Source organism: Cibotium barometz, chromosome 7 (assembly GCF_041138505.1).
Source record: "Cibotium barometz isolate CiBa-2024 chromosome 7, ASM4113850v1, whole genome shotgun sequence".
In the NCBI taxonomy this organism is placed as follows: Eukaryota; Viridiplantae; Streptophyta; class Polypodiopsida; order Cyatheales; family Cibotiaceae; genus Cibotium; species Cibotium barometz.
Genome location: NC_141052.1, coordinates 55803180 through 55823363, shown reverse-complemented (window position 1 = coordinate 55823363; position 20184 = coordinate 55803180). Strand labels below are relative to the sequence as shown.

Genomic DNA, 20184 nt, shown 5'->3' with positions numbered 1-20184 from the left:
GCGATGGCTTTTTGCTAAAAAAGGGGGGGAAACCTTCAGTCAAACAAAAATAAAGCACATGTGAAATTTTTCATTAAAACTGAAAAGCACTTTAGTTTTTTGGAAGAAAAACTTAAAAGAAAGTAAACCTCTTCACTTCCTACACAAAATATCGGTCTCACATAGCCCGTTCAGAGAATCACAAAAGTCACTCCTCTTCTCGACGAAACTCAACTAGTTCGCCTCCTCAATTCTACTTAAAGAGCTTAAACTTTTCCTAACCCTTGCTTCCATACCTCCCACCCTTACCTGCAACTAGGTTACCGCTTCACCTTGGACAATACAGCCTCATCAGGGAAATTCTACATGGGACAGATCCTAGTGTCCCATACCACCAAGATATACCCCATATAAAACTTCCTTTAGACTACAAGACCGAGTCAGGTGATCAATCCTTGTCTTGATGCGACTATACCTCTGCTCAAGTCACGGTCTTGATGCGACTATACCTTTGCTTATGTCATGGTCTCCCTGCAGGTAAGGCCGTGAAAGGAACAGTTAGGTACCTCACCTACTCCCTAGAAAGAGAAGGTTAATCCCATAACCATGTGAAGGTCTCTGACCTAGTGAGAAAATCCACCAGTCAATCTCCCTCTATGGACAAAATGTTCCGTGTATAGATCCTCATAATCTTTTTCTCTCCCATTATGCAGCTTTTTAAGAAACAGTAAGAGCATCGAAGAGGTAAGATGATATAGGCTGAGAGAGAGAGAGAGAGAGCATCCTAACACTTGAAGGCTTCATGTTTCAGGTCAACTGTTTGGCATTTCATCCATCTATTGACCATTGGGTATGTACTGGATTAGCAGATGGACGCATTAAAATTTTTGATATGCGCAATCTTTCGAAGAGCTTACATACCCTCAACCACGGGTATGTTCACACTTCTTAACTTCCAAACTTATCTCACATCTAAGATTTGGATGGAGTCTAGTTTTGGCCTAACTTTTTGTTAAAGTGAGTTACTCTATGCAGAAAGGAAGTTGTCCAGATAGGCTGGAGTCCACTCAATAAAAAAATGCTTGCATCTGGTGGGGTCGATAAAAGAGTGCTGATCTGGGATCCGACCAGGTTAATCCATCAACTAGTGTATGAAGCTTACAGGATTTTCTACTTTTGGTGTGTGATGCCAAAAGGGCCATCTTTGCTTTGCTACAGGATGGAAAACCAGCAAAGTCCTGAAGAAGCAGAAATGGGACCTCCAGAGCTGATGTTTGTACATCGAAAGCACACAAGCCCATTATCTGAGTTTTCTTGGAATCCCAATGATGGCCAAGTGATAGCAAGCGTCTCAGAAGATAACTATCTCAATGTCTGGAAGATGGCAAAACAGTTGTAGAATGAGGATACACGAATGGTGCTGCAGCCTCTCAACTCAAAACAGGACTGATAGAAAGTAGTATGTGAATGTGATGCTTGACACTTGTCACACTCTTGTCAGTGTCAGTTGGAGTTCCACTCAAATATAGGAAGCTTAATGCATTTTATGTCGTGCAACTCTGGAGTAGGATGAAACTACTCGAGCAAAACAGGTAGATTTTCTCAAATGTACCTGCATAGCTTTAGGAGCTTCTCTACCTGAACTGTCTGGAAAGATGACACGAGCCTTATGAAGTGGCACAAGAATTTTAGAAGTGGTAGTGCGCAAGGGAAACAACCCAGGCATGCCATTATTACCTGACATTCCAACCACTAAAACAGTTAAACAAATGCAGATGGGAAATTGCCAACTGGCACGATGAATACCACAGTACATGTACACAGCCGAGTGGTCTATGTGCATCAAGTTTTTGCTAACCTGTTCATTGTGCTTCAGTTGATATGAGTACAGATGCTATCTTGTAGCAGATACAAGTCCTAAGATTGTATTCCAAACCACTAAAACAGTTCAACAAATGCAGATGGGAAATTGCCAACTAGCACGATGAATACCACAGTACATGTACACAGCCGAGTGGTCTATGTGCATCAAGTTTTTGCTAACCTGTTCATTGTGCTTCAGTTGATATGAGTACAGATTAGCAGATACATGTCCTAAGATGGCATTCCCATGTGCCTTAATAATCTCAAGTTCGTCAAGGAAACGTAGATTTAAAGTGACTTTCGTTTTTGAATTTGGCCTGCTTTGCAAAGAGCAGGAAATAGCTTCGTCTAATTTCAGAGAACATATATTCTCTCTCTTGAAAAACAAGTGATGTATGACAGGTTAGTTGGTAAGAATGCCAGATGTGGCTCCATAGCAGAGTCTCTCTTTGAAATCCAAGAGGGCACAAGTCTCTCTCTCTCTCTCTCTCTCTCTCTCTCTCTCTTGTTAGAGAAGGATGAGCGACATTGAAAGAGTATTGAACTCCAAAGAAACCAGATCCTTAGTCTTAAACTAATTTATCCCAGTTAGTTTGTACATGTATCGCAGGATTTTCGTTGCCATTTTTACTTGTGAAGAGACGTTTTGAGGATTGATCCCATGCCTGATTAACTGAAATACCATTCTACAGACACGGCCCATTTTAAGTTGAATTATGTTCTCCTCCTCTCTTTTTTTTTTCATTTTTTTTTTTCATAATGGTTTGTTGATTAGATTACGAAAATGTAATACAAAGCAAACCTCGCATGACAACTATACAAACATGTACATAGAGGCCGTCAGACCGCACACGCTAAAAGGCCACATGAAGCATGCCTATCGTATGAAGAGCATGTAACCAGGGGTCAGCTTGCGCCCTGGTGATAAGATGTGCATCAAGCAAAGAAGAAACTTGCCAAAGCAATAGACCACGAACGCGCTAGACATGACCTTTCACCCTTGATTGTGAATCAAAGATAAAAGCATTTTGCATGATCCAATTATGCCAAAGACCCAACCATCAAAAGAAAACAAAGAAGACCTCATGTTGCTGATTGTTCCTCCCAGGCTGATCATGTCCAAATACCCACTACTTGGGTGACAAAGTGTGTCCAGTCACCATTTTCCACACTAAAGAGATGAACACCCATATCTAGCAAGCCACCGGGGAAGAAGTAAACCTGTGTTGACTAGATTCTCGACAAGTCTGGTAGAACAGACAGTTGCCATTCGAAAGTCTTCGACACAGTGGCCAAAGGCAAGCCCCCAACCATGACTCGCCAAATAAACACTTTGCCTTGAAAAGGAAGCTCGGAATGTCAACCACAGAATAGGATGTGCTTCCACCAGGAGGCCGTTTTTAAACATTCCATATTTTATTAGCTCTTGATGCAAGCCATCTCTTCTCTTGGACCAAAAGATGATATACAACATTAGCGGAAGCCTTCAATAGCCTGGTCTTGCGATCCAACACCCAATCATCCCATGCATGAGAAGAATCCATCCTAGGAAGGCGCCCTAGAGGCTGCACTTGTTGCAACCAAATACACTTGTAACCTCGGGGCACATGAAATCTATGATGAGCACGACGGAATGATAACATTCGTAGTCGCCCAGGCAACAAAGTATCAAACATCCTCACAACACCTAGTCTCGACATACGATTAAATTGCCGTCTATAATTATTCTTCTTTGGCCAAGTAATCACATGAGAGGTGGCCAACACCTCTACAAGCAGGGAGTAATTCTCCAAAAATGCAACAGTCATGTCTATCCATGGCTGGGAATCAACACACATAGCTTGAAGAGAAGAATCAATCCTAGGAAGGCACCCCAGAGACTGCGCTTGTTGCAACCAAATACACTTGTAACCTCGGGGCACATGAAATCTATGATTACGAGCACGGCGGAATGATAACATTCGCAACTGCCCAGGCAACAAAGTATCAGACATCCTCACAACACCTAGTCTCACCATACGATTAAATTGCCGTCTATAATTGTTCTTCTTTGGCCAAGTAATCACATGAGAGGTGGTCAACACCTCTACAACAAGCAAGGAGTTCTCATCTCAACGAGAATTTGGAGGTCTCCAGGAAGTGAACCGTAACACCTCCTGCCATGATCTAACCTAATGATCTAGCAAAGGAGAAGCATATACACGTATAGATTGTGAAGCATTTAGAACATCCCACCATGATGCAATAATACGAGTCTTCTCGTGTATAATACGCACATTCTCCAAAAATGCAACAGTCGTGTTTATCCATGGCTGGGAATCAACACATATAGCTTGAAGAGAAGAATCCATCCTAGGAAGGCGCCCCATAGACTGCACTTGTTGCAACCAAATACACTTGTAACCTCGAGGCACATGAAATCTATGACGAGCACAGTGGAATGATAACATTCGCAACCACCCAGGCAACAAAGTATCAGACATCCTCACAACACCTAGTCTCGCCATATGATTAAATTGCCGTCTCTATAATTATTATTCTTTGGCCAAGTAATCACATGAGAGGTTGCCAACACCTCTACAAGCAGGGAGTCCTCATCTCAACGAGAATTTGGAGGTCTCCAAGAAGTGAACCGTAACACCTCCTGCCATGATTTAACCTAATGATCTAGCAAAGGAGAAGCAGATACATGCACAGATTGTGAAGCATTTAGAACATCCCACCAAGATGCAACAATACGGGTCTTCTCGTGCATAATACGCACATTCTCCAAAAATGCAACAGTCATGTCTATCCATGGTTGGGAATCAACACACATAGCCTAAAGTAAAGGCCACCTACGGGCAAGGTGGTGTACCCAAACATCTAATAGAGCTATCCCTCCCAATCTCTTCTGAGAGGTAGTATGCTTCCGTGAAACCCAAGTCAACCTTGGATTATTGCCTTTCTTTTTCCACAACATGAATCGAAGCGACTAGGTGAGAGCTGTCAAATCCTTTCGAGACGAAGGAAGTAAGGGCAAGATATAAGAAAGAATAGCTAGCATAATGACATGTGCCACTTTCAGCCAAGTGTGAAACGGCCATGCTTGAGACTCCTGAGACTTCCAGTACACGAACTTATCCCCAATATGGCCTGAGATCCATTCTAAAAGTTGTTTGTTGGTGACATCCACACCGATAGGATAGCCCAAGTGACGTATGATGGTCCTACACAGCATAACATGACCCTGCCAACCAAGCTCTTGTAAATCTCTCTCTATGCAACTAAGAAGGGCTGAATTCTGGGTATTTATATGCAACCCAGAAGCTTTTGCAAACAAAGACCAAGCTGCCATTGCCTTCTCAATGTTGGCTTTGTTCGCTTTAAGAAACATAAATGAATCATCAGCCAGTGCTTGACCCACCAATTGCTGACCCAAAGGCAAAGTTAGCCCAACTGCCTCCCCCTCTTGAGCCAACTGAGTAAGCAAAGTAAGCATGGGATGGTTAACCAAAACAAAAAGCAAAGAGCTCAACGGACATCCTTGCCGCCACAGAGAGTGAGTAAGGGACGCTAGGGATGTAACTCCACCATTTGTCATAATCCAAGAGTGAGATCCGTGGCTAAGAGTGTAGATAAAATGAGACATTCGTGCCCAAAACCCATAGAATGCATCAATTCAGCAAGGAAAGACCAACTGGCATGATCAAAGGCTTTCTCCAAATCCAGTTGAACCATCACCACCTACTGCTTTGTTTTCCTTGCATAATCAATGCCTATATGAACATTAAGGATATTATGCAAGATATTATGCCCCTTTATAAACCCATACTAAGTAGGGTGAATCAAGCCCGGCAGTGTTTAGGAAACCCTACCCTAACATGTCGTGGGAAGTTGCCTATTTGCCGAGCTCGAGCATGGCTTGAGAGCTCCATCGTAGCCGCTCGTCACCGCCGTCCTCCCGCACTCGTTGTCACACCAAGGCGGTTGCTCTAATCCTACGAGTGATGCAAGCTCTCTCACGAAGACCATGTAGGATTTCCATGGAAGAGTATCACGTTGGTAGCCCTAATCACTCAAGAAAGAGAGAGAGAGGAAGCAAGAGGGAACAAGTGATTAGCACTAATCACTCCCAAACCCTAACCCTAAGCACACCACACATTCTAGATTAGAGTTGTAAGAGAGGGAGAGAACACTCCACTTCTATTGCACAAATGGAAGAGTTCCAAGCCTTTTCACACTAGGCCGCCGGGAGTAAGTGACCTGGGGCACCCAAAACATAGTTACAAGGCTTTTCTCTATGGTTTGGCCAACTAGCCAAGATCCTCTCGTCTGTCCTCTAAAGCTCAATACTTGGTAGCATCTTTAAGGCATTTCCTTATCAAATAACGGGATTTACAATATAGCACGGGCGTCCATTACATAAGTGTGCAGACATAGTTGTCATAAGAATGTGTTAACCAATATGTGGTTAACATACTTCCCTTGCTATAGTCGATCGCGTTCTCATGATCGATGAGGGGTTGTCGAGGCACGCGGGTAAGTGTCGCACTTGGTTGGTTCTCCTGTCTCTCTAGAAATGAGAGGGGAGTGGGAGAGTTAGTAAGATGGAAAGAAGTTAGTGGAGTACTTGCGATTAAGTATCCAGCGAGTCTGATGGACTCTTATGAGTTTGCTTTTTTGTATGTGCCCAGTAGAACTCTTTATTTTGTTTTTGGTGTTTTTTTAAATCGCCTTTGCGGGCGAGAGATCCTAATTAGAGGAGTCAGAGTACTTGAATGAGTAGACTAGCACAGAATACTTAATGACCAGTATCCAAGTGGGAGGTGGTATTATAAAAGAGGGGTTAGTAAAATAATGGTGTTAGTAAGCAAGTGGCGAGGGGGGAATCGCGGAGAGACAAGGAGGCAACACACATGGAGACTGCTTGCGCTCTGAGATGTTGTATGTCGATGGCGATGTTCATGAAGCTCTAGCATCTTTGTCAAGACACCGTGATGGGTATCTTGGCTCCCATGGATGAAGATACCTCCCATGGATGTTGAGTCATTAGGTTGTGGTGTTCTCTCTTTTTTCTTTGGGTGCGTTGTCTTCTTTTATCATTGAAGCGTTGGGATCCTGTGTGGATAGAAGGAGTAGTTGATGGCGAGGATCCATAGGTGTTGAGCCAAAGAAGAAGTTTTAGGTAGGATTGATTAGACATGAAGCGCAGTTATTTGGGTGCAGTAGGGGTGATTAAGAAGATCCAGGTGATGGGTCATACCATGGACCATGCCTGTGTCCACAATGGTCCCCCCCATCCAGAGATGTACCTAGATGGTTGTAGATGATGAAGCTTTATGCGATGTGTACGCATAGGACAGAACCCAATGAGATTTGTAGGTGTTGTGCATGGGAAAGGGTAAAAGGTGTGCTCGTGGTCCTAATCACCAAGATCCTAATTACCTAAAGGCTCACTTTTTTTTTGATGTGTTTATTGGGTCAGCACCCCTTAAGACGGTTTGTACTAAGTGGCCCATGTGGCTAGAGTTGTAAGCTTACCTTTGAGTTTTTCTTGGAGTGGTTGGATAAGCTCAGCCATGTGTAGCACTGTCCCTTGGTTTGGTGACGAAGTCGAGGGGCAGGGTGGAGCTTCATGGATGAGGCTTCGTGGGTTGAAAGGGTTGGGCAAATTGGGCTTTGGAGTGCCCATGGGTTGGGTGTGGGTAAGTCCAGAGGATTTTGTCGAGGAGGAGGGAACTTGCCTACCCGCGTTGGTCGCTAAATCATCTTTGTCAATTAGATAGGTATTGGCGTGGTGGGTGTGGTTTGGGCAAACTTCTTGAGGGATATGCCTTGGGAGCCAAATGATGGAATTGTCATCATGGAAGCCTTGGGCTTCTAGGAAACATTTAGGCACCCAATGCTGCCGAGTGATGAAGGTTCGTGGTGGTTGGCAAGGCTTTCGGTTCTTGTGTCGACGAGGGTTTGAGCTATGAGGTGGGTGTCGATATGCGGAGAAGAGGCTTTTGATTGTGGCTTGGGGAGCCATAGGTGTGTGTTGCCTTCATGGAAGCCTTGTGCTTGGAGGACATTGGTAGGCACCTAGCGTTATTGGCTTCACTGTGCTTTGGGGTTGCCGAGCCCATGGTTGTGGGACTTTTTGTCGTAGCTTCTTAGGTGGTTTTTATGGTGGATGAGCACAAGCAGCATGCTTGGGTAGCCAGAGGTGAGTGTTATTTTCATAGTAGCCGTGGGCTAATAACAGGTGGTTGGGGACTAGCCAACATTAAAGCTTGGACTTAGGGTTGGGTGTTGTTGGCTTAGTTGGTTTTGTGCACTTGGTTTTGAGAGATGCCATTTGGGTATCCATAGTTCTTTGTAGCCATCGTAGAATTCTTGAGCGGCAAGAAGATTATTGGGCACCCACCATTGATTGTCATGATAAAGATATGAGGGTTGGGTGCTTCCAGTGTTGGTGGTCGAGGATGTAGAGTTGAGGGGCAATGTCGATGCGGCGAGGCTTTTTTGTCAATGGTGGATGGTGTCAGCAATGGCCTTTCGATCAGATTTGGTGAGGCATGGGGTGGGGGAACATGGGAGACTGTATGTGATGAGGATGGGGCAGGAGGGGAAAGGGTAGCTTGAGGGTGAGGATGCGTGGATGATCTCCTCTTGGGGACACAAGAGGACAATGGCCTTTGTGCCATAGATTTTCATGGTGGTCGTTTCTTCATGCCAATTGATTTGACAGTGAGTGGAATCAATCCACTCTTTTCCAATTATTATCCGGCCTTGGAGTGCTCCTACATCTATAACATGAAATCTGCATTCCAATAGGTTATTTCCTATAGAAATTTTAGGAATGAAATACCCAACACTCATGAGATGCATTTCATGTGAGATTTGAATGTAAGTGTCTTCTTTTGTTAGTGTGGGTTTTCCAAGAGCTTTCCACGCCTCCTAAGAATATGAGATTGGTGCGGACCATAGGATATATGTGGGTTGTAGACCATTCTCAGTCGGAAGTCCAATCCATATTCATGGTGGGTTGAGTTCTAGTGGTACTTTAGGGGCAGTGGAAGACTTACCAGTTGTTAGGGAGGGCGTGAGGATACCCTTTGTGGAAGCAATTGCTGGGGGCAGAGGATCAAAGTTGATGCACTCCCCATCCCACAGGATCATTGTTACCTTGCCTTGGGGAAGCTTGAGGGTAGCTGTGTTGTCAGCTGAGTTAATTGTACTTATAGCATTCTAGACCTAGCTTTCGCTAAGGACGAGTGCTTCTTTTGTTTCACTTGTGGGAACCACATAAAACTTATAAGCCAATGGGTTATACAATATGTATAGTTTATGTAAAAGAACCAAGGCTTTGTATGCATAGTCCCACTAGGCAATTCAACTTTGGCATGGGCAGTTTTAAGAGAGGGTTTGCCCAGAGAGACCCATGTTTCCCATGGCAAAAGATTATGGCTAGCTATAGGAGATAGCAAGGCATGTTTCTTTGCATGTTTCTACCAAAGGGGAAATCTATCCAGACCCGAAGGGTGGTTGTTTTAGGTTGTGGAGCTACACTTACACTCAGGGTTTTAAGGCAATGGCTTTATAGAGTTCATGAAGGGTTTGGCTGTTTGGGAGCAAGAATTGTGTGCCGCGTTTGCGACATGGGAGGGTGTCAAGTGTAGCAAGGATTTTAAGACAATCGTGGTCGACTTCGTCTAACTATTGTTGACAGAAGCAAAAGTGCATGGCACCCGCGCGTCATCAAGGGCTTAATGACAAGCATCGTAAACCAAGAGATCATTGCTCATGGCGGTGGTCATAGAGTCTTCAACAAAGGGAGCATTGGTCATGGGATGTGAGTGCCAGGTATATAAATTGACCTTAAGCGTTTGAGACCCTTTGCAGAGGTAGACATGATGCATGTGCCAGTCGTGGATTAGTCGGGTTTGTCTCATGAAGGGTCCAGATCCAAGATGGAATCATAGGCAGCATTACGAAAGTCCATGACCACAAATGTGAGGTGGAATGTCATGTCACAGACTTTGACCTTGAGGTCATGCACTAGGCCGAGGGGTTTCGTAGAGTTCCTATCCGTTGATGAACATGCACTAGGCCCAGGGGTTTTACAGAGTTCCTATCCGCTGATGAACATGAAACTAAGTGGTCTTTTTGGGAAAACTCTAGCTCAAGGCCCAGCAAGTTCCACTACTAGTCATGTTTCAAATGCACCTAGCATGAACAGGGATGTGATTTTGTTACCGTTTGATCGTAAAAACCTTGTCCCAAGTTTCTATGAAAGAGTGTGCATGTTCCACCATAACATGAATTTAGTCCTCAAATTGTTCAAGCTCCTAAAGGGGTTCATACTCTTGGTCCTCGTCTTCAACATCCAACATCTTGTTACAAGCTCTATACGTGGTGTGAGCTTCTATGTTGCATGCTCTAAAGTGGTCCAAAAGGTTGTGTCAGACTCATTGGTGAGAATGCCTTGACCCATGAGATGAGTCTAACTAGGGTGGGGTGAGCTTCTATGTTACATGCTCTACAGATATCAATTGAAGTGTTTTGAACAGTTGTGTCAAACTCATTGGTGAGAATGCCTTAACCCATGAGATGAGTCTTCCCTATTTTTAGCTCTATTTACAAGGATTGATTACCCTTGCATATATAAATGTGATTGGTTTCCCAATCATGAACCAGCCTCTTACTTCTCGCACAAGGCTTGTTAGTGGACACATCACTCATACATTATCTTAGGCATTTGCATTATTATATGGTGATTAGACCTTAGGTAACTATATCCATACACTTTTCACCTTTTCATATCATAACCATAACACCTCCTCTCTCATGTTTGAGCAAAAAGCAATGTAATCTTTTCATATTATAACCATAACACCTCCTCTCTTATAGTCGAGCAACAAGCAATGTAATCTTTTCATATCATAACCATAACACCTCCTCTCTCATGTTCAAGCAATAAACAATGTGATATTTCAATTATGGTTGTTCATAATAATAGAAATGATGATCTTACTACAAGAATGGTGTTTGTTTGTTGTTCTTTCATGTGTGCTTTAATGCAACATCTCTTAGCATGTTGATGGTACACTTGGAAATCATGCCTAGCAACCATGATCTTAGATCTCTCAACTTTCTTCCCCACATATAAATAGATGCAAGTGATGGCTCTCTTGCTACTGACAACGTGAGGTTCATTCTATGGTTGCATGTGGGTGGTGATGTCCTATTGTGACATGCTAGTGGTGATATGATGTTGATGACATTGTTCTCAGCCCACTCTTAGTAGTGATGATGATCTCTTCAACTGCATTAAGATGTAATCAGTTGTTGTGGCCTCATCACATCCACCAAAGGTGATGGGTTGTGGCATACCGTTCTTCCAAATCAAACGGTGTTCCTTCTGACATCCACCTCTCATGGTGGTGAGGAAGAAAAAATGGATGGGATGGCCTCTACACCCCAATCACCTTCCTAACTCACTAAGGGATACTAGGGGAAGGGCTTTCCTAGCAACCAAGGAGAAGGGGGCACCATATAACCAAACGAGGGTAGGCTAGGACACCTACACAAAGATGTGATCATTCACAATGAGAACAAATGAGCAATAGAGTAAGTCATGACCCCGAATGAGCATCAACTCTAATACACAACTCAAAACCCTCCCAAAGGAAATGCTAAGAATCACAAGAGAGCCATGAAGAGGAAAAGAGTGATCTTTATTTTAAAGGATACCTCATGTGCAAGGGTTGTGTTTTTATTCACATCCTAAGTGACCTAGTTGATGAATCATTGGGAACTAATGAGGGTGGGATTCATTTGGGTGCTTACGCTATGTGGGTTTGTGGATGAATGTTCCATGAGATGCAAGGTGCAAATAAGTTGTGGATGCTTGGGTGTGCTAGGGATAGAATTAGATCTGAGAGGTGTGATTTGGGGTGGTATTGGGTGTGCCTAAGGGCTACTTTGGGGTGCCTTTAGGGTATGCTTGGGGTCTTTGAGAGAGAGAAAGAGGGGATATTTATAGTCCATGAAGTCATGGGCTAGGACTTGGGTTGAGCTCCTAACCATGGTTGGGGACATTATGAAGGGGGGCCATAGAGGTAGATTCTTCGGATGATTACAAGTACCCCACCTTAGGTCCTCATGATGGAGCTAGGGGACAAAGTTAGACAGAAGGAGTGAATTGTATTTACAAGGGTGATGCCATAGGCATATTATTTGGCTAAACATACTGTAACAATTCATAAGGGAGGATTTAAAAGGCTCTTAAGAGGGGAAAAGTCGATGTGAGGATATCGTGCCTGCTTCCGTCGAGAGCTCCCGAATGATGGAAGTGACTCTTAGCTCATAGTTGTGATGCTGCTTCACTTGTTCCTATTAGTTGAAGAGTATCCATTCACCACATGAATTTACCCGTGCACTGGAGTAGTACATCACCATCTTTATGCATGGGTGTATGCATGGATGGATGTCTAAAATCTCTATGCATAGAAGTATGCATCATAGCTTTATATATATATACATATATATATATATATATATATATATATATATATATATATACACACACACACACACACACACACACACACACACACACACACACACACACACACACACATCTATGTATTGTATGATAATAATGTAAGTCTTAGCATAGTTATGTATGAATGGCACTTGAGCATAGCACATGCAAAGCACATATCAACGTATGTATATGCTATGGAATTTCTTGGCATGCATACATGGATGTTTATTTTGCCAGCATCCCTTACTATTTTGCATCCATAATATAGGTGATGATTTCTATATATATATATATATATATATATATATATATATATATATATATATATATATATATATATATATATATATATGCATTTATGTAAATACATATACATATATGTGTGTGCATGCTTCACTGCAGTTGTTGAGAGGATGAGATGAGTGCGTAGGGAGAAAGTGTGGAGATGAGAGAGTGGGTGAGAATGGAGTGTGTGTGAAATAGCAAGGAGGGGAGGGAGAGTGTGAATAGGGGTGTGTGTGTGTGTGTGGTTGTCACCGCCCGCGAATGCCGTCGAGAGAGGGGTTGAAAGTTTATTTTTGTATTTTTTATGAGCCACCACCCCCCCTATAAGAGGGTGGTCCCATGTGGAGAGGAAAAAATGATTTCAAAAAGGGAAAGTCTAAGTACCCTTATATATATATATATATATATATATATATATATATATATATATATATATATATATATATATATATATATATATATATATATATATATATAATAGTATAAGGTCCAAGAGGAGAGCCAAAGTTCATAATATCAGTCAAGGAGGACTCAAGTGTGGGTGGCCCTCATAGGGTGGAAGAGCACTAAAAATAACTCACCCTATGTACTTATATATATAAACATATTCATATATATGAAAGAAGTAGGAATCTCAAACATATGTACAAGGTCAGTGGGACATCTAGTAAAAGGGAAAAAAAAGATATGTTCTTAGCCATATATTCATAATTTATAGGGGAAAGTATTTAGAGAAAACATAAATACCTTTCCACTTCAAATAAGGCAATGAGTAAGATAGTGAATGGAAACCCAAACCGCACGTTCCCATGAGGATTAGAAACAAGAGTAGGGTATCCAAGTGTGGTAATTAAAAGAGAAAATGAGGACACAAGCTACTATGTACAAACACATGCCAGGGTTCCAGCCAAAATTAGGTGCCCAAAAGGCGGGTGTGAAAACCTCGGATCATTAGCGCTCTCCCTAGGCTAGGGGCATTCATACCTCTAGCTTGTTAATGACGCTGCCATGGTCGAGGAAGAATACTCTCCCTTGTATGATGTGTCTTTGATAACGAGTCCATCTAGACCTCTTGTGAAGTCAACCCTTTGAAAGTACGGCTTGAACCGCCAACCGTTCTCCCTTGTCTTGTGAATTTTCTCTGAAACATCCTGTAAACTAATAACTCCCATTTGAAAACTTCCTTGATGATGATAAAAGGACCCTCCTACCGATGCAAAAACTTCTTGTCCTTCCAGTTGTCAAAACGACAGTCATACCTGAGCACCAATGATCCTTCTTCTAGATCCTTCTCTGCTAGACCTTGATTGAACTTCAGCCTGCTGCTTCTCTACTTGTCTCATGTGGTGAGTGATTGCCAGTCGTTCCAGATCAAGCAACCTCCTTGAAAAATTTATCTTTGATCCCAAGCCATTGTTTACACTCAACCTGAGACTTGGTAGCTCTACTTTAATGGGTAGAAGAGCCTCCTGACCATATGCCAAGTGGAAAGGTATGAAATTTGTTGCTGTCTTGAAGGTGGTTTTGTAAGCCCACAAACTTGCCAAAAGATGCTTGTCCCACTCCTTTGGCCTATTGGCTATCTGCTTAGTCATGATCATGTAGATCATTCCATTGATCTTTTCCACTAGCCCATCACATTAAGGGTAGTATGGGGTGGAGTGCCTATGCTTAATTTTCGTCCTTTGCATCAAGTCTGTCACAAGATTGAAGCGAAAACCCAATCCCATGTCTAAATTATCTCCAACAGAGACCCAAACCTACAGCAAATGAATTCAAAAATGAACTTACTTATGTCCTGGGCTGTGATTCTTGCTGTGCTAGTCACTTCAGCCCATCTTGTCATGTAGTCTACCCCGACGATGATGTACCCCTTGCCAGAACTGATCCTAGGAAGAGGACCTATTGCATCATCCACACCCCACTTCTTAAACAGGCCAAAAGAACTGATGGGTATTTGAGGCTTGTATAAGAAAGCCCCCTGTCCCCCACCCATTGTTTAGCATTCCTTGCATGTTTTCCACTAGTGCTAAGTGTCTCTATGAGGCTGGTCCAAGAAAGCCTCCTGTTCCCTGTTGTTTGACATTCCTTGCATGTTTTGCGCCAACGTTGAGTGTCTCTATGAAGGCTTGGTCAAGTGAAACCTGCTTGAAGAATCTTCTTGCTACTAGTTGCCTCTTTAGAAATGGCCACACACATATCCCATCATGACAACTCCTTAAAATAAACTCAATTTCCCATGAACTGGGTAACCTTCTTAAAATCAAATCCTTACCCTTGCAGTACAATTCACCATTAATGAGCTTATACTTGACCGCCTTTCTTGCAAGACATTGTTTTTGCTCCCTTGTCATGTGAGTTGGGCTTTCCCCTAGCTCCAAGAACTATATGATCTCGTGAAGGTGATCTTGCCCTTTGAATAAGGGTTCTTGAAATTTGACAGCTCCCAAAAAAGGTGTCTCTAGCTTGTCATTGGCTAGTGCATCTACCTCTTCTTGTTGCTATCCTTGGTCACATGAGTAACTTGTATGACATCAAACTCATGCATGAGCTTCCTCACTTGCCTTAGCCAAACTTTTAAACTAGAATTTTTGCATCCCCTAGTGCCTTGAATTTGCTTAATTAATAGCATCAGTGCATCACCTTTAACATTCAACCTTTTCACCCCATGATCCAAGCATAACTTGAGACCTATGACAAGAGTGGCATATTCTACTTTGTTATTGGAATTTATCCCCTCCAGAACTTCTCCTTTCTTGACAAAGATATCCCCTCGAGGATCATGAATTACGACACCAGCTGGGGCTTGGCCTATTTTCCTCCTAAAAGCTCCATCAAAATGAAGAGTGTAACCATTCTCTAAATTTGCCTATGGAAGGGTTAAGGGGGGATCTTTTGGCTTTGGAGTCAGATTTTTCTCATGACACAGATTTTTCTCATGACACCTATGTGTGAGGACATTATCCAAGCATTCCCTAGTGCTATCTTCAACAATAAACGTGTAATTATAATCCTAAATCTGAACTACCCACTTTGCTATCCTATGGCAGAAGTGTCCATGTGTTGCATTACATAAGGAAAAGTCGGCTCTACAATGATCACCACAAACTTCCTGGGTAAGAGATAGAGGTGGAACCTCTTCAAAGCAAACATTAAGGCTAAGAACATTTTTTCTATTGTTGTGTACCCTTTCTCATCAAGAGTCATTACCCGGCTAACGAAATACATTGGCCTCATAAATGAGGTCTTGGGATCTTTTTGCATAAGCACAGCTCCTAGTGTATCTTCCCCAACACTAGGATTAACATAAAATGTGTTATCCCATCTAGGTGGTGAAATGGTGGGCAAAGAATTGAGAACCTTTTTTACCTCTTCGAAATGCGTGGCATCCTCCTCTCCCCATGTAAAACACTCTGATGTGTCAACTGATGTAATGGAAATACTACTTGTCAGAGGGGATGTATGAACCTACTCATGTACCTCACCTTCTGTATGAAGGACACCAGCTCTCTTGTGGTTTGACGATGAAGGAAGGACTACAAGAGTGAAATTTTCTAGATCTACCTCGATTCCTGCCTTTGAAATGACATGGCCTAGGAGAACCACCTTCTCTTCCCCAATGTGACATTTGTCGGGGTTTAGTTGCCCGCCCAACTGATGAAGTCTATTAAGGCCTTCCTCAACTTCAGCCAGATGTAGAATTCTTGAGTTGTAGATGAAGAAATCATCAATGAAGACTCAAATAGAAGAGCCAACATAAGGCTGAAAGGCATAATTCATAAACCGCTGGAAGGTGGCTGGAGCATTGGTTAGACCAAAGGGCATTACTTTGTATGTGCAAACCAATGCCCATGGGGTGATGAAAGCGGTCTTCTGTTGATCCTCCTGTGCAATTCTTATTTGAAAATAACCAGAATAACCATCACAAATAGTATACAATTCATGACCTGCCACCTCATTCAGAATCTCAACATGAAATGGAAACAGAAAGCGATCCCGCTTAGTCGTCGCGCTGAATTCAAAGGTTTGTAGTCAGCACAAATCCACCACTTCCCATTTTTCTTTGGAATGACTACAACTGGTGAAACCCATTCTGCATTTTCCACTGGATAGATAAACCTTGCACGAAGCAATCTCTTCACTTCTCCCCCAATAGTGTTGCTCTCTGTACTACTCCCAATCTCCTCAGTTTTTGTGCTACCGGCTTTGCTTCCTCCTTCAAATCAATGTGGTGCTCAACTATAGATACCCCCGTGATGTGTGTAGTTGGTGATGAAAAAATTATGATGCATCCTCAGCATGCTAATATACAATTCCCTTTCTTCTGAAAAGACTCTTGGCTAACATCCCTTTTAGCTTCCCTTCATCAACCTTGGGCATGGTAGTGTCCTCCTCTCTCCCATGAGAAATAGGCTCTCTAAGGACCAGACCCATCACTTCTAACAAATTCTCTTCACTCTCACTACTTATCTCACTCCCTAATGAGGCACTCACACTACTACTAAACTCATCTACTGTGGTCTCATACTTGAGATTCACATGTCTTCCACCTTTCATGTCATATGTGATGGTCTTCCTTCCTCCTCCTTTCTCATGGTATGGCTTTAACACTAGCATCACGATTTCCCAATGTTGGTCTACCTTCATTGCTATTAGGCAAGGTCTCTCGCCCATGAGAAATAGGCTCTCTAAGGACTATACCCCCATCAATTCTAAAACGAACTCTCTTCACTCTCACTACTCATCTCTCTCCCTAACGAGGCATTCACACTACCACTAAACTCATCTACTGTGGTCTCATATTCACCTATCTTCCAACTTTCAGGTCAATGTGATGGTCTTCTTTCCTCCTCCTTTCTCATGGTACGACTTTAACACTAGCATCCTTGTTTCCCAATGTTGGTCTACCTCATTGCTATTAGCCAAGGACTCCCCATAATTAATGGATAGCCCTCCCCCTTGGATGGCATAACATACATGTCCATAGTTTCTTCAACCCCACAAACAGTCACTCTCAGAGCAGGGCAAGAGGGGAAGATGATTAGAGAAGGAGAGGGGACCTATGCATAGCTGATAGCGGGGAGGGAAGAGGCGGAACCTTAAGGTGACCACCCCCTACCTTTGCTTCAGCTACCCACACCTCTCCCTACAGTCCACATGGCCAGGGAGGGACCCTTAAGGTGACAAGGAGGAGAGATGGAGGAGGGTTGGCGGCTAGCCGAAGGCCGTCGGGCCATTGAAAGTTTTTTTTGTATTTTTATATTTTTTATGAGCTACCAACCCCCTGTAAGAGGGTGGTCCCACGTGGAGATGAAAAAAATGATTCTAAAAAGAGAAAGTCTAAGCACCCTTATAAATAAATATATAAATAGTATAGTCTAAGAGGTGAGCCAAGGTTCATAATATCATTCAAGGAGCACTCAAGTGCGGGTGGTCCTCCTAGGGTGGAAGAGCACTAAAAATAGCTCATCCTATGTACGTATATATATAAACATATTCATATATATGAAAGAACTAGGAATCTCAAACATATGTACAAGGTCAGTGGGCCATCCAGTAAAAGGGAAAAAATAGATCTGTTCCTAGCCACATTGGCATGTTTTACCTTCAAGGCAAAGATCGAAAGACCAGACCTTGGTGGGATCATCGATCCTTCCCATGGCTTTACAAACTTGATTAAACATCTTTAGATATTGAATGGGATCTCCATTTCCATCAAATTTGGTCACCCTTGAGATGTTTGGATTTGTTTTTTGTCCAGTTATGTCCAATGATGAGCCTCTAGGTGCTATGTTATTTGTTGCACCCCCTCCCCCCGATTACATTTCAAAAGCATGTATTCACATGGCAATAGAACATAAGGGAGTAGTTGTGCAAAACCTTTCTCCTTCAAGGTTTAGAGTTTTTTGCTCCACGGGGTTGGATAGTTTTTTTCCAAAGGTACTTGCTTTACACTGGCTTAGCTTTGAGGTGCATACTCGCTATGGGACATGTGAATTCTCGCATGGATCACTTGGGTTTTGTGAGGTCCCCGCCTACCCGCTCCGCGGCTCCTGCCGGCGGGCGAAAGCGGCGTCGGCCTCCCGCACGGGGCGAAGCTCCTGCACACTCGGGGCCTCGCACGGCGGATATCAGGGAGACGAGAGGCTAGCCCGGGGGGCAGTCCCTTCGAGACCGGGGGCCCGAAAGACTCCCCTTGCCCGCCGGAAGAGGCACAGGGGATTCCGCCAGGAGGGGAAAAGTCTTCTAACTAGAAGATTACTCTAACGAGTCAAGTCTTGACTAAAATAAACTGATCTGACCGAACCTGAAGTCACATGGTCAGATCAAGAAGAGACTTATGGAATCACCGCTTTTTTCCTCGTTTCCGAGGCACAGCCAATGATCCCTTCCCACAGAACAAGGTCTTCTCAGGATGATTTAAACTGATTAATATAACTAATCGTATCTAGTTGTTTCTCAAGAATCCTCCGATCCAACCATCCGGCCCATGGGTAGCGAACCACCCAATCACTGAATTGGTGGGATTCCTTTATAAATATTTGATTGGGTTTTTGCCCAGGTACCAAGGAAAAGAGTTCCCAGGCCCCCTAGCGGGCGATTCATGCAAAAATCAAATAGGCATACCACGTACACACCCAATATGAAATTGCCATTTCTAACAGATTCGACTAGCTTTAAGACAATCCTTGAATAAAATCACAATATTTCCGATCATCATTTTCCAAAATTCCAAGTCCATTGTATTACAAAAAATGCATCCTTTGAACTCTTCGTTGAAGACCAACTGGCCAACCAACGAGATCCAGTATCAAATTTTTGTTCCCAAAAACCTTTCCTTTTTGTCCATCAGATATCTTCCTCGACGTACGCCTGGGTGTCCTAGCAACTGCGAGCCCGTGCATCGCCTAGTCAGAACCCTCTAGGATCCTCCTTAGGTGTCCTAGCACTTCACTCAGGGACCGCTTCGTCGGTCCTCACCTATCGTACCGGAAGTGCACCATTTTAACCGTACCGAGGCTGGTCCAAGACCTGGACAGGCTTTACGCGCGGGCGACGTCCCTTAACGACTCCCCGCGCGCCAGCTGTTCCAACGAACCTCCTCTTAGAAAAACATAAGCCAAATGCTTCCTCCAGCATTCTGGCGTAAAACAGTCCTTTGAATGAAAAACAGAGTTTCCAATGTTGGAATTAGGGTTGCAGGAAAGCACACAAAGCTTGGAGAAGAAGAAGCAAGAATGCACACAACACAAAGTGTATTAGATTGTGTCAATGTACAAAAGATAAGTTAGCCCTAGAAGAATGGGCGTATATACAAGCCGGGGGAAAAAACCTCCTAAAGAGGGAAAAAGTGCCCCGGCGGTCCTAAGTGTGTTCACACACATCACTGCCTATATATATATGGCAACAAATCCCCCTGGGAGTGATGGTGTGAACGAGAGCTGGCACTCATGTATAGGGGAGTGCCATGCCCGAAGTAGATCAGTCCACAAAGGGGAGCAAGCCCAAAGCTTTGCGAAAAGCTTCGAACTTCTCACGAG

The 20184-nt window shown here is 43.3% G+C and overlaps 1 protein-coding gene across 2 annotated transcripts in view; it reads left to right on the top strand.

Moving 5' to 3' along the window:
- The window catches only part of LOC147637210 (histone-binding protein MSI1-like), a 60612-nt gene extending 58160 nt beyond the window's left edge, over nucleotides 1–2452 (top strand). The window contains exons 5-7 of one of the 2 annotated variants that reach the window (XM_086800828.1): nucleotides 791–912; nucleotides 1015–1110; nucleotides 1198–2452. In XM_086800828.1, coding sequence (XP_086656954.1) covers nucleotides 791–912; nucleotides 1015–1110; nucleotides 1198–1378 — 399 coding nt within the window. In that variant the 3' untranslated portion in view covers nucleotides 1379–2452. The remainder of the gene's footprint in view (nucleotides 1–790; nucleotides 913–1014; nucleotides 1111–1197) is intronic. The other variant, XM_086800827.1, reaches the window with a different exon arrangement.
- Nucleotides 2453–20184: the final 17732 nt, after the last annotated feature.